Source organism: Lissotriton helveticus, chromosome 7 (genome assembly GCF_964261635.1).
Source record: "Lissotriton helveticus chromosome 7, aLisHel1.1, whole genome shotgun sequence".
In the NCBI taxonomy this organism is placed as follows: domain Eukaryota; kingdom Metazoa; phylum Chordata; class Amphibia; order Caudata; family Salamandridae; genus Lissotriton; species Lissotriton helveticus.
Genome location: NC_136068.1, coordinates 1,550,801,830 through 1,550,816,493, shown reverse-complemented (window position 1 = coordinate 1,550,816,493; position 14,664 = coordinate 1,550,801,830). Strand labels below are relative to the sequence as shown.

Genomic DNA, 14,664 nt, shown 5'->3' with positions numbered 1-14,664 from the left:
ACTCCAACCCCTTTCACTGCCCTAAAACCACCAACAATCCATTGCCCTCCCACTGCCCTAAGGCCTAAAACCCTACCCTACCCTACCCCACCCGCGCCATCCCTTAAACTACCCCAACACTTTCCACTGCACTAAAATCTACCCTGACCCGCACCCTAAAAATGAACGCAACTCCCCATTCCCCTCCCACTGCCCTAAAGCCTAAAACCCTGCACCCTAACTTACAACTACCCCAACCACCTGACCCCCCTGCGCTGTCCCTTCAAACTACCTCAAACCCTTCCACTGCCCTAAAACCTGTTCTGACCCCCTCCCAGCCCTAAAAAAAAATACATCCCACTTACCTCACCGCGGCGTCTTCCTCCTTCCGTCTTCCAGCAGGTAGAGGGGTACTGCATTAACCACGCATATGCGTGGTTACTGCATATACGTGGTTAAGGCAAGCGTGGTAGAGCTTGCGTAGTTGGAACACGCGTGGTTCAGACCGCTGTGTTCCAACTGTTTCCCCCTCTGCTGGTCTGCGTCAGAATATGCTTTATTTTTACAATAAATTCCAGTATCTGGATGTAGGCCGCTCTTTCTATCAGTTTGGCCAGAGCCCATCTTTGCTATACCCCTATAATTTTCAGAAACTTTAGTGTGAATACCTGACTTTTTTGAGAGTGCCTTGATACATGCACACACTGGACAGGATACCAGTAGTGGAGGGTGTATTAGTGATCATCCATTTTGCATCAGTGTTTGGCAACTGTGCAATGCTCTGCTGTGACCCAGACAGAGCAGATCTGTAGAAGATAGAGACAGATGTGAGATCTCCCAGAGGCGAAGATATGGGAGAGTTTATGGATTAGCTTGGGATCATGATTTTTTTGTGGAAGGTGCCTGAAATCTGCGTAATTTTCTTTTGCATATGTATACAAAGTATCTGGAAAATATGGTCAAAATGCAAACCTGGCATTTAAAAAAATGTTAAACACGAAATATATAATTTTTTATTTTTTCAAATGAGATTTATTGAGATTTTTTCAGAACACAATAGTAGCCCTAGGAACACAGTTCTGACCATTCTGCTCCTAGGTGTCGCACAATCATACTGAATTCGACTGTTTACATTATTTTTCCAGATACACGGTATAGCACCCGTTGCATTTTCCCACAGTAGTGATATTGACTTATTGTGAGATTGGCCCAGGAGAGAGGGTGAAAAAGAATAAATGCATCCTTGTGTCAATTTTGGGCTCAGTGATGCATTTTGAACTACAAAATAGAAAAAGATTGCAAATGATGTGAACAGCAGCTGCTCAAGACATGTTTGTTCACTTGTTCCTGTGCTCCCATGATGGGATTTTTCCCCGATTGGAGGGAAATGAACGCGACTGGTGTAATATTGTAATTGTGGGGATTTTGTATAACAAGCATAATGAGAAATATTAGAAATTACGCAAGATTACTCCAGGGTAATGAAGATTTTGACAAGGCCTAATTTTTTTCCTACGTATTATTAATTAATTCAATTATATTTTGGCAGAGGGGAGAAAAACTCATAGGGTGACTCTTTCATTTGCCAGTTTGCATGTGTTAGTTTCTGGCTGCATGTTTTAATCTGAAAAAGTGTGTAGAGTTCTTTAGCCTTTATAGGAAGTGAGAAGCCAGAGTATTACTACACTTTTGGGAAGGTGTCCTTTCATCTATGCAAGCTGTCGTATTCATGGATTCTAAAATAATTCTGTCAGGCTCTTTTGCTTACCGTGATCGAACGGAAGGGTGCAATAAGTAACATTTCTTTTTTGCTTTTCTGAGGGTTGCTAATTAGATAGGTAGTTAGTGAGTATAATCAGTGACTTAAATAACAATAAAGAAGTGCTTTTACCAGTGCCTTAAATAACAATAGAGAAGTGCTTGTACCAGTGCTTAATTTGAGCTGGTGGTTTCAGCTGCTCAGCACCAGCAATCAATTGTCGACACCGGCGCTTATGACAGTCTGCCACATGGTGGCATTTTATGTGTAATTTAGAGATGTGCTGTTCAAAATTGTTTATTAATTCAGTATACATTAAAAACGACGAATACCTGTCACCCAAGCTACTCTTCTAGCTTTAGGGACATTAAATAATCAGAGTTGTCACCCTTGTAGGAGTGTGAATGTCAGTAGTTGTGTTGTGTAGAAAAGTAGGATCTGCTTCTTATTGTCACCCCCACGTTTTGCTTTATGTTACACTGTTTTTGACTAGTCTGACTGGGATCCTGCTAATCAGGGCTCCAATCTATCTTCTTTCTCCCTAAAATGTTTTGTCATGTACTTAGGCACACTCCAGATTGGATACTGGGGTACCCTTGTCAGTCCCTAGTATATGGTACCCGTGTACCCAGGCTATAGGTACCCCAGAGGCCTCCCATGCGCTAAAGCATGTATTATGCCACCCATGTAAAATGAATCTACAGGCCTGCCATTGCAGCCTGTGTACGTTGGTGCATGCACCACTTACTCAAGAAATAGGTTTATTATAGCTAAGGGTCACAACACTTATAACCTATAAGGCACCCCTACAGCAGGGCTTTGGTATAAGTGAGAGGGTGCAACTGCATGAGCAGGACACCCCTGCAGCCTACGGAGTCCATTCTCCCGAGTTGTTAGTGCTGCAGCCATTTACAACATATAGAGTGGCATTATGCGACCACATGATGACCAACTTCAAAATGGTTGAAAGTAACCCAATTGTGTTTGGTATCAAACATTGTGGAATCATACCCCCAAACCCGTAACCTCAGAAACTAGCTTTGTGTTCCTGATACTAGCCTTCTAGTCCCTGGCAGTCCAAAATGGTTGCTGCCAACCAGAGATACATTTCTGCCCTCCTGCTGCTGAGCCAAGCTCGAGCAGGGGAAGGCAGAACAATAGGCAAGCTGTCACAGGGAGGTGTGACCACCTCCTAGACAGGATTTAGTGTATTAGGCCTGGGTGGGTGCACTTGCCAATGACCGAAAGTCTGCAAGAGGGGTACATCCCAGTCCTGGGAGCCAAAGGCTCCTGCTCTGGCACGAAACTTGACAAAGGACATGGGAGTAACCTTCCCACTGTACAGACCCTCCCCTGGGAGGGTCCACTGAATCTGTCCAACCCTCTCCCATGGGTACTAAAGGGCTTATCTGGCTTTCTGACCCTATATTCGATGTGGAAAAGATTCTGCTAAAGAAACCACTGAACATCGACCGCCTGGACACTCTGGACTTCGCTGGACGTCGTTTGGGTCCGACTTTATCTCCCTCTCAGTCTGAAGCCTTGTCTGTGCCCGTGCACCATGCAGGTTCCGTGCAGGACCTGTGGAGCATCGAGGACAACCGGAGATATCTCCCTTGAAGTGAAGAAGTCACTCCCCTGCATTCGAAGGCACCATAACGCAACTGACTGTTCTGCTAATCCTGAGCTCCTGCGGACTCCGAAGGCTCCAACAACACATGAGTTGAGTTCCACGTCCCTCAAGGTCCGAGCTGCCCTCTCACCAAGTTTGAAGTCAGAATCCCTAGTGGGGGCTACAATACCTGTACCCCCGTGTACCGCATACTTTTGCAAGTGTATATGCGTGTTGGCATTCTCAAAACAAGTGGACTGGGCTCTGAGTAGCCCCAACCTCTGGCACCATTTCCACCAAAGAACTTCAGACTCCTCACACTGAGTGCTCCGTGGGCTGTTGCTTTGTGAAACAGCTTGAGGTCCCCTCACAACTCCTGTGCCTCCGGCCTGTGGGGTCCTCTTGGGGATTATCTCTGCTTTTCTTCGGCTCCTCTGGTTGCTCAAAGCTTGCCCTGACTCCCCTGTGTTTGGTGAGTCTCCTGGACCTTGATGGTCCGAACCGTAACCCTTCTTGACCATTTTTGTGGGTTGCTGCTGCCAAGGCTTGTTGGTGCTCCAGCTAGACATCGACCCATTAGCACTCAACATCCTTCATGGGACAGCTCGTATCCAGCTTCTGGTTGTCCTCAACATCTCCTGGTCCCGGTGGCTGTAGATTCAAGAACCCCCTCAACACACCTGAAGCATCCGACATCGGTGGGCATTCATCTATCGAGCCCTTGGTCACTACTGAGTGACCCAGACTCTGCCCCATCTGCTTTCAGATACTCTTCACCAAGAATCCACCTTTGGATTCCAACGGGCACCTTTCTTCTTTCTAGCAGTGGCATTTCCTTGAAGTCCTCCATTGAGATCGATGGCGGTTTCCGACACCACTTCAGCCCTATGCACCCGGCTTCCCTGGGATAGGTAACTCTGGTACTATGGTACAGGTTGGGTGGCTCTTCAACCCCCTAAGATCCAAAGGGCTTCTTCGTAATCTGTTGGGAAGGGTCCTTAAACTTTAAAACTGCAACAACGACTCTCCCATAGAATTGTACGGCACACGCGGTCGTGTTCCCACACTGCACCCGTCCTCCGTGGGGTCCCTACTTGCTCACCTTGGGTGGTTCCTTGGGGTCCTAGCATTTCTACATCTACTAGACACTGTCTTGACTCAAGTCTTTGTTCTTCTACTACTATTTTATTATATGTGTGGTCTCCCTATGGAGCCCACTGTGTACTAGGGCTACTTATGATTGTTTCGGTGCTACAGTATTGTGTGCTTTGTGTTTATCTGCATGTAGCAGATACTGTAACATATTAAGAGTGTGTTATAATAATAAATACATATTTGTATAACTACTGTGTGGTTCTCCTTTCATTTAACCAAGACAATAAGGTTACATTCTGGTAAAACAAGCTGCTTTCCTTCAATACTAAGCCTGAAGGCTGCTCTCCACAGCTACCACTTGGATAGCTTTCTAAGGTTATCTTGACCTCTTAAAACACCACAAGGGTTGTGTGGACTGGTACAGGATGCCCACTTTAATTAATGGACAGCATATACCAGGCCAACTTCTCACATGTTGGTACTGTCATTGGCAGCGTTGGCAGTGGCAATGATCAGAGCAAGAAGTAGTGGCCTCCAGATGAGGACCCTGGCACTTTTTTGTTACAAATTAAGCACTGGCTGGTACTCACTATCTACAGTACCTGTTTGCTCTTGAGAACTGTTGGCACGCTCCCATTAAATATATTACACCTATTTGAGAAGTGCAGCTACTCTCCCTTTCAAACTAAACAAGTGCAGGTACTCAGTAGGCTGCTTTGGCTCAATCTTTCGTCTAAAGCACTCAAGTGCTTTGGGGATGGCTCTAACTGATGAAAATTCCTTGTCGAATCGTTTGACTCAGTGAGTGAAAGTCCGTTTTGGACTTCGCCTCTGTCCTAAGGTAGATTCAAATGCTTCGGACTGACATTCACTATATTTTGGAATGGCTTATGCATGGTAACTCAAATTCACTAGTGTTGTCTCAAATCCTCCAAGACTTCTCCAATTGTCTGCTCAGTTTCTTCCCTATAAGGTGCTGTGTCCAGGTTATTAAGACCTGTACTTTGTTAGAGTATTTCAGTAATTTGATGTTGAAAGCAAAGGCAAGGCAATTGATCCAGGTCAGAGGAAAGTATATCATTTTGGCAATGCAAATCCACAGTTTAGGTAAAAATATTTGCCTGATCAACTTCTAAATTTTAGTCACAGTTACCAAAACATTCACACAGGTGCTGAGAAAGACTGCTCTTAATGTGGACTGTAGAAATAAACAGACTTGCTCAAGCATTACAATATATTGAATTATAAATGGGTAACAGTGAACTACTGGGATGTTTTTCACAGAGGGGCTCTGAATGGCATCAAATAGGCAGCGATCATTTTATGGAGAGTGAGCAAGAGAGGAGATAAGAGAAAGATACACATGTACACATATGTATATATGTTATTCATCGGTCTGGTAGAGAGCCACTAGCTTGAACAACTGGATTCTGAGTACACTAATTCGGTGCTATGACATAGCAACACTTGTTCATACACAGAATTATAGATAGGTAACAGTAAATTATGGAGATTTCTTTTCAACTAAGGGTTCTGAGTGACATCAAGTAGACAACAAGAGCAAAGCTTGAGTTGTCTATGATGTCACTCCAAACCAGAGGTGAAAAACATCCCCTTAGTTCACTTGTTACGCATCTATAGTTTTATGTTACATTCAGCTCCAAAATCATCTGTCCCTGCTTTCAACAGCTATGTTGGGGCAGAGGAGTCATGCAGGAGCCACGCATAACATGGTCTCTCCTCCCTGTCACAAATTAAATAAAATACAGGGTCTCCTGCCATCCACCCCCACCACTCTCTTGCCTTTCCTTTCCTTCAGAAGCTGTGCTCCCTGCTTTCCAGTAACATAGCAAGAGTGGTTAACAAGTGATTTACCCACCATTGCTGCATTATTAGAGCGAATTACTGGAATTGGAATCCAGTCATTCACTAACGAGAGCCATACATAACATATAAAGGTATAGATGGGTAAAAAGTGAATGTTGGGATGTTTTTCAACCCTGCTTTCTGAGTGGCATCAAATATCTAAGATGTCTCTCAAAAAGCCATGGTTTACCCATCTATAATGTTCTGTTATGTATGGCCCCCAAAATCTTCTGCCCTTGCTCATAACTGATGTACAGAGGCAGAGGAGGAATGGTGGAGTCATGCATAACCTCGCCTCTGTTATGTATCCATCCCAAAGGTTTAAAAAAATGTACCTGCCATCTTTGCCCTACCCCCACCACATTCCCTGCTGTCATTCCATCTCCTGCAGCTGTGCTTTCTGGTTTCACTCAAAGCAGACAAGCAGCTTTCGGGGAGGTCCATCAGCCTGGCCTGGAAGGCCTTTATGACATCACAACAGTGGGTAACCAGTTTTGTTATTAGCTGTTGCTAGGTCTTAGCAGTGGATTATAAATTCAGAAATTGAAATAAACAATAGAGGCTCTCTTAGAGACCCATACAGAACAACATATTAATAACTGGCTTTTCCAATAACATATTTTCTCCTTAATCTTACATTTGTATTGCTGTAAATAATGGCTATTCCCAGACTTTCTCCCTTTTTTGTGCTTTAATATCACAGTCTTTGATCACCATATAGAGACCTAAAGTATAAACTGTCAGATAGCGCTCATGAGATGTTCCTTCCACAATGATAACGTTTCCAGATGCTTGCTTTCAGGTGATGATATCTCTCTCTCGCTTTAACCCTGCAGGTTCCAGGATGAACCCGGCACGCAGGTCGGCCATTTTGGAGTCTGAGCTGACCACAGCCCAAACAGAGCCGACGCAGAATGCCACAGAGAGCCCGGCCAAGCATGACATCTTCTCTGACATGAAGGACAAATTTATGAATGGACTCAACAAGATACCAAGTAAGTGCTGGTTATGTGTTGAGGGGTAGGAGTAGCGAGCATAAGAAAGAGCATCTGAAAGGAGGTGTCTTGAATGCGATGCTGTTACTACAGGAGGGAGAACGATTATAAACTGTGCAATGGGACTGTGTGCTGGGGGTGCACGAGCTGAAGTAGACTGTGCCAGGGGAGGTTGAAAAAAGTGGTAGTAGATATGACGTGGTGAAGAAAAGTGCTTGGTTCTATAGGAGACAGAAGTTGAGTGGGGAGAGGATACATAAATTGTACAATGGGAGGTGGCGTTGGAGTGGTAGAGGGTAGGCACACGATGCATAGATGGTTGCGGTGGTGGTAGAGGAGATGAGGCAGACGGTACAATAGGAGGTTGTGCAGGTGCTGGGTTAGGGGTGTTAGAATGTGTAATGGGAGGTGGAGGCAGAAGGAAGGTGCACTGCTCAGAGGGTGGTTTCATTGAATTGTAGGCGGAAGAGGAGAGGTGCACTGTACAACAAGATGCTGGACTGGCAGTGGAACAGGGGAGGTACTCTGTGGAATGGGATGGTGTGCTGAAGGTTGAATGGAAGAGTGCGGCATACGATGATAAGCTGCCATGGAGGAAGAAGAGGTGAGGTGAAGTATGCGGCACTGGTCATCTTGAGGCTCTACTGGAGCTGGGAGGCTGTACTGAGGGTGTAACAGAGGGGGTGGTTGACATGGGAGGGTGAAGTCGAGGAAGGAGGACTGAGGTGAAGTAAGGCCCTTTACTCAGTGGTCGAACAGCGGGTGTACACAGTGAAATATGCCATTGTGCGGTAGGAGTCAGGAGGAAGAGCGAGAGGCACTAGTCCGATGGAGGGAGGTATCATGTTCAATTGCAGGTTGTGCTGTCTGTGGGAGCATAGAGATTAAGCAAGGTATTTTGCTCAATTGTCGTTCAACATATATTTTAATTTTGATCAGAATATTCTGGCTACATGGTAATGTGTGGCCCCATAATTTGGAATTTTGGGGTGTATCCCCAATGCTCACTTGGAAGTCTTTACTTGATCAGCAGCTAATGTAATGTTGTGAGTGCTGAACACGTGCACCATCTGTGTACTATTTCCATTGTTACGTTCACTGACTATATCTTGGCATATACGATGTTTTGAGGGTCGAGCCTGCTAATTCTAGCTCAAGGGAGCTGCACTCATCCACACATGAATAACTGCTGAGGTACTAGAGCAATTATGCTTAACATAGTTAACGTCAGCAGGATATTCTAATGTTCTTAATTATTCGTAAGAGATGATCTTCACCTTGCACTTCATGGAAATACAGCAAGCCCTGAAGAAATATCTCTGTTCTAATCTATCTCAGAAACACAGGCGATAGCTAACATAGAGAGTTTTGGGATTAATCAAAAAAGGATGAAATCTGGGCTGAAACCAAAATCTAAATTTATTCCCAACACGGCATTTGATACAATTGATGCTTTTGAAGAAGCAGTGACTCTTGAACTACAACAATTGAGAGTGAAGAAATCAAAAAGTACAAGTGTAAACCGTTGAAAATCTAATTTCTCAGAGGAACAAAGAAAGGCGATTAAGAGAATCCAGGAAGATACAAATATTATATGCAAACCATCAAACAAGGGGAGGCAACATTGTCCTATTGACTAGAGAATACTATATTATGGAAGCACTACGACAATTATCAGACACCAACAACTATGCTAAAATCACGAAGGAAAGGTATATAACGCACTGATATTGAAGTGGTCCACTCGTGGAATGCGTGACAATGAGGAAATACGCTTTTTGTGAACATCCATTCTTACCAACATTTTACCACCTGCCGAAAATTCATAAGCACGCAAGCAAGCCACGTGGTTGCCCAATAATATCATCCATCGGGAGCTTGACTGAGCATTTGTCTCAATTTGTGGACGTTTTTCGTGCCCCTCTTGCAAAGACATTGTCATCTCATGTCCGAGACTCCACAGATTTTATCAGAATCATTTCCAATAATAATTGGGAACCAGATATGTTGATGATAGTCCTGGACATAACTAGTCTATACACAAGCATAGACCATACTCAGGGCATTAAGGCAGTTGAATATTTTCTAAAGGGCAGATCTTTACATTAGACTGAACATAGCCAAATGCTAAATACATTTGTGAAATTTTGCCTCTGCAATCACATTATTCTCTTCCAGCAACAATTGTATATACAATTGAAAGGTACAGCCATGGGTACCTGCTTCGCCCCCGCTACGCAAATGTATTTGTGGGCTGCTGGGAGAAGCAGGTGGCATGGGTCGACGGCTATCAGACGTGGTTTTCTGTATAGTAGGGTGGCACCGCTATATAGATGATTTATTTATTTTATGGAAAAGATCAAAGCAGGAGGCAGAGGAATACATAGCTACTCTGAACAACAATGAGATAAATCTTCACTTTAGTGGGGATATAAGTGCCACAGAAGTGAATGATTTTAAATAATAAATAAATAAATAATCCACATTTGTAAAGCGCACAAAAGGCATTTATAGCAGAAGGTACCATTTGTACTTCCCTCTATCGTGAACCGACAGCGGGAAACTCAATTTTAGAGGGCAGTAGCAGTCATCCGGCACCTCTAATTAAAAGTATAACTTATGGGGAACTTTTGAGATTAAAAAGGAATTGTCACAGTCAGGTTTCAGGCCTAAACACAGCACTGAAACGGCCTTGCTGTCGATAACAGATGATCTACGTATGTACCAGGACAACGGTTTTTCAGTTGTCCTGGTGCTGCTTGATTTATCCGCAGCGTTCGATACCATATCTCATAACATCTTGATCGAACGCCTGTCTGTGAGTGGAATCGGTGGTAGGGCACTGGACTGGATCAAAAGCTTCCTCTCGAATCGCACCCAACGTGTCATCATGGGTGACTTTAGATCTGAAGAGGTTAAAATCACCAAGGGGGTTCCACAAGGATCGTGTTTAAGTCCGACCCTATTCAACACCTATGTGGCCCCCTTGGCAGAAATAACCAGAGCTTTTGGTTTCAGCCGGGTATCATACGCTGATGATACGCAGCTACTCTTTCCTTTTAAACACCTTACCCCGGAGATTATACAATCTTTCTCTGATGGGATGAAGGCAGTAGCGCGATGGATGTCCCGAAATTTTTTACAATGTAATGTTGGGAAAACAGAAGTGATGCTTTTTGGGAAAGCTAAAATCCAATGGTCTCCTGATTGGTGGCCTTCGGACCTCGGCCCAGTCCCTGAACCCAAATCTATAATTAAGAACTTGGGAGTACGGCTTGAACCTGAGTTGACCATGACACAGAATGTCAATGTAACAGTGGGATCCTGCTTCCATGTGATTGGTCTTCTTCGCAGGATTTTTCCTTTTTTGCCTGACTCTTACAGAAGAACTTTAGTCCAGGCTTTGGTGATCAGCCGCCTAGATTACTGCAACGGTCTCTTAGCAGGAGCTAATGAAGAGGTCCTTGACCGTTTGCAGGTAATACAGAATACGGCGGCCAGATTGGTACTAAATGCACCTCCCAGATCTCCATCTAAGCCTTTACTACGCAAACTCCATTGGCTGCCTATACGTTTGCGAGTCAAGTTTAAGACGTGCTGTATTATTTACAAAAGTCTTCATGATCTGGGACCTGTATATTTGTCTACTAAATTTGCTCCATATAACCCCACTCGTACCCTCAGATCCAGCCAACAGCTGCTGCTAAAAGTACCGAAACCTAATAAGACCAGACTTGGCGGCAGGGCCTTGTCGATAGTGGGCCCTATATATTGGAACATGCTCCCTCTATCATTAAGGCAATGCTCGGATCATTTGCTTTTTAGGAAAAACTTGAAAACGTTCTTGTTTAGTCTAACTAGCTAAATTAGTTTTGTTCTCTGGAATCACAGTCCCAATTCTACTGCCACTGCTGTTGTTCCATCAGATTAGATGTCAGAAGCGCGGAGATACTCCTTCGGGAGTCTATTCATAGCGCTATACAAACCTGCAATAAAAATAAATAAATAAATTGTACTAGGCAAGTGGATTTTAAAAGGTCAGTCTTAGAAGCCTAACAGAGATTCAGGAAGAGAGGATACTCTGATGATAAAGTACAATCAGGTTTAAAAAGGGTTGAGAAGATTCCTAGGAAGTTATTATTAAAGAACCAGAGACAAACGCCTGAGAATCCACATAATTCAAAATTCTGGTTAATTATGACCTTTACAGATGAGACCCAAAATATTTCCAAAATTATAAAACGTAACTGGCATATCTTAAAAACGGACCATGTAAAAGGAAAGGATTTATCGACCTATCCTAAAAAGAGCCATCTAGACAGTAATAAAAAGAATTCCTGTTTAAGTGTTCTAACTGGCTTCTATCCTTGCACAAAATGTAAGGCGTACAAACATAGTAGTAAGATATTGACCTTCAAGGAACCAGGCTCAAGCAAAGTGAGAAAAATCAACAAGTTTCTCACTTGCAATACCCCATTCTGTGGATGCTGTCTCTCTTGCCTGTGCAACCTGTTATATATAGGAAGCACCATACATCCCACAAAAAATGCATTCCTGAACATGCTCGAGCTATCGAGAAGAAGGATCCTGCATTCCCAATTGCAAGACATTTTGCAGAATCACATTCCATTGACCATGTACCCCCAATGAAAGAGGGGGGAATAGAGAACTCTGTTTACGCAGGCTAGAATCAAGATATATTATTGACCTGCAAACGAGGGCCCCAGCAGGTCTTAATACGGAAGAAGAGTTGGCCATTCATGTGGGTTGAGATTTTAATCTCACGTTTAACATCAATGGAGTCCTTAAAATAGGTCATCAGCATTTGATTTTGTGTCTGAAATGTATCCATACAATGCCTTTGCTATAGATTTCAGTATGAGGGAAGGTGCTTTTCTCACTTTAAATAATTTACAAAGAACATAGGAATTAATGAATCTGAGCTTATTGTGTATTGATTCATATAGAGATTTTTTAATGACAGTATAGAGTGTTAAAATACTCATCCAGAGCTTAATCAGAGACACAAGAAGCTGTGATATGGATATTGTTAGCTCATCCAGAGATGAATCAGTTAACAGTACAGAAAATATGTAAATTACATTACACTCTATCTGTCCAGTATATCATGTGATTGGAAAGATATGAATTTCCCTACTTATCTATATTATTTTGGAAGATGAATTTCATGATGAAATGCCCTGATATTTATGAAGAGTTAAAAATGTAGAATATTCACTTCAAATTGGTGATCACTGTCATTTTATAAGACTGACCTTGAACCCTTACATTCGAATATAGGACGGTTGGAAAATGATTAATTTCCTTGATCAAGCACTTTGTGAAGCGCGAAACGCGTCACGTAGGGCTTATGGCATGAATAAACCCTGCTTATTTGGACTGATGCCTACGGTGTGGTTTTGTGCCTGAGTGCTCGCTGAGGAACGCCGTTCTCAATATGATATATATATATATATATATATATATATATATATATATATATATATTTCTCCCGTTCTTTAGTTGGGTACTGGAGGTTGCTTTTGGTTATGTCATGTATGGGTTTGCTGAGTATACCCCGGTTGATGTGTTAGATTGATCCTTACACAACCATTATATAACCACATGGATTATTAAAATACTCTGGAATCCGCAACTTCCGTCCACACTGTGAAGAATTTCCTTTTTCCCTTTTTCCCTTTATTTTAAAGAAAATGTAACTAAAGATTTTTTGATTTCAATTTTTTTATTTTTATTTTTATTTTAGGTTTTTTATAGAGCGAGTAGTCACCCGTGGGTATCCCAGCGCTGAACCCAGACCTCCTAAGGAGAGAGGAAGATGACGATTCAGGGAAAGAGAAGGGTTTTAAGGGACTTCCTGAATCGTAGGAGGTTTGGTAGTGCTCTGAGATTCGGGGGAAGAGCGTTCCATTTTTTTGCTGTATTGACTGAGAAGCGCCGACCGCCTGCGCGGGCCTTCTTCACCTTAGGGATTGTGATAAGGTTTCCATGTTCAGACATACAGCACGAGCACTTTATATTATTTTTGGATTGTATATATTTCACAGCTGCTCTTCAAGGGTCCTGGCACTGATATGAATTAACTGAGAAACTAATGGCGTATCGGCAAAATCGGGTTAAACCACTTTTTGTATAATGATTAAAGATTAAGCACTATACAAGGAGTTTGATTATTGCATACTAGATAGATAAGATGAGACAAGTAGAATATCAAATTTCCACAGCAAATGTATACATGAGGAACTTTAATGTGTACATATGTATATAAAGGTAGCGCTTTTGTATATAGATATTGAGATATATATATATATATTTTTGTAAAATAGAAGGAGTGTTCTTCACTTTGATAGGGAAATTTGTATATAGATGATTGATTTTATGGCTTATGTACAGATGAAATTAATTGTGTACATAAAATTGGAAATGTTTTGTCATGATCATCAATAGAAATGTTGAAGTGTTTAGGATTGAAACGAATGGGCACTTGCCCGCAATCCTGCTTTGAATTAACACGATAGGCACTTGCCACTTTAAATATAAGTATGATATGCCACGCCCACTAGTGGGAGTATTTAAGACCCTTGTTTGTTTCAACATACGTCATGTGATCAAGCCCCGTTTTTGGAGGTGAAACGCGTTATGGCGGATGGCTGGTGTAAACTGAATAAATAATCACCGGAGAAATTTGCACAAAAAAATTGGGCTTACTCTCGTTATTCCTTCCCTCGGAGAGGAAATATGGTGAATGGCGTTTTCGTTATATATATATATATATATATATATATATATATATATATATATATATATATATATTCTTGCTACTCAATCCAATCACAATCCTGTGAAATTAGACACGGCACTCGCAGGGGGGTATAAAGCCAACAATTCTTTATTTGGCTACCAGCACAGACAAGACGCGTTTCGGCGATGAGCCTTCGTCAATTGCAAAAGTGAACGCGCCGCCATTGCATTTAAAACACACAGTGTAATCGTCACAGTGAGTCATGGCATCAACATGAAAAAGGGACTAACCGATGGCTAAAATCGCGCCATCTTGGAAGTACTTTTAACATACAGAAAACGAAAAAATCTATATCATTTCATTTTCATTTGTGATCTAAAGTATGGGTACATTAAGTAAAGTTCATACTTCACTCCATTTGTTATATTTGTATATCCAACAATCCCCATACATGGAATATCGCCCTGGATGGGCACATTTTGTCACCACTCAATCTTGCCCTCAGATGGGCTACGCCATGACAATATCCATTGCTGACATGATTACATACTAGAATTTAAAATTTCAGAAAGGCAGTTCATGAAGCAAACATTAA

At 42.4% G+C, this 14,664-nt stretch overlaps 1 protein-coding gene across 1 annotated transcript in view; it reads left to right on the top strand.

The window, feature by feature from the left end:
• The first annotated feature begins 7,152 nt into the window (after positions 1–7,152).
• SYT5 (synaptotagmin 5) overlaps positions 7,153–14,664 on the top strand; it is a 194,889-nt gene continuing 187,377 nt past the window's right edge. Inside the window, exon 1 of the mRNA XM_078655026.1 lies at positions 7,153–7,306. Coding sequence (XP_078511152.1) covers positions 7,156–7,306 — 151 coding nt within the window. The 5' untranslated portion in view covers positions 7,153–7,155. The remainder of the gene's footprint in view (positions 7,307–14,664) is intronic.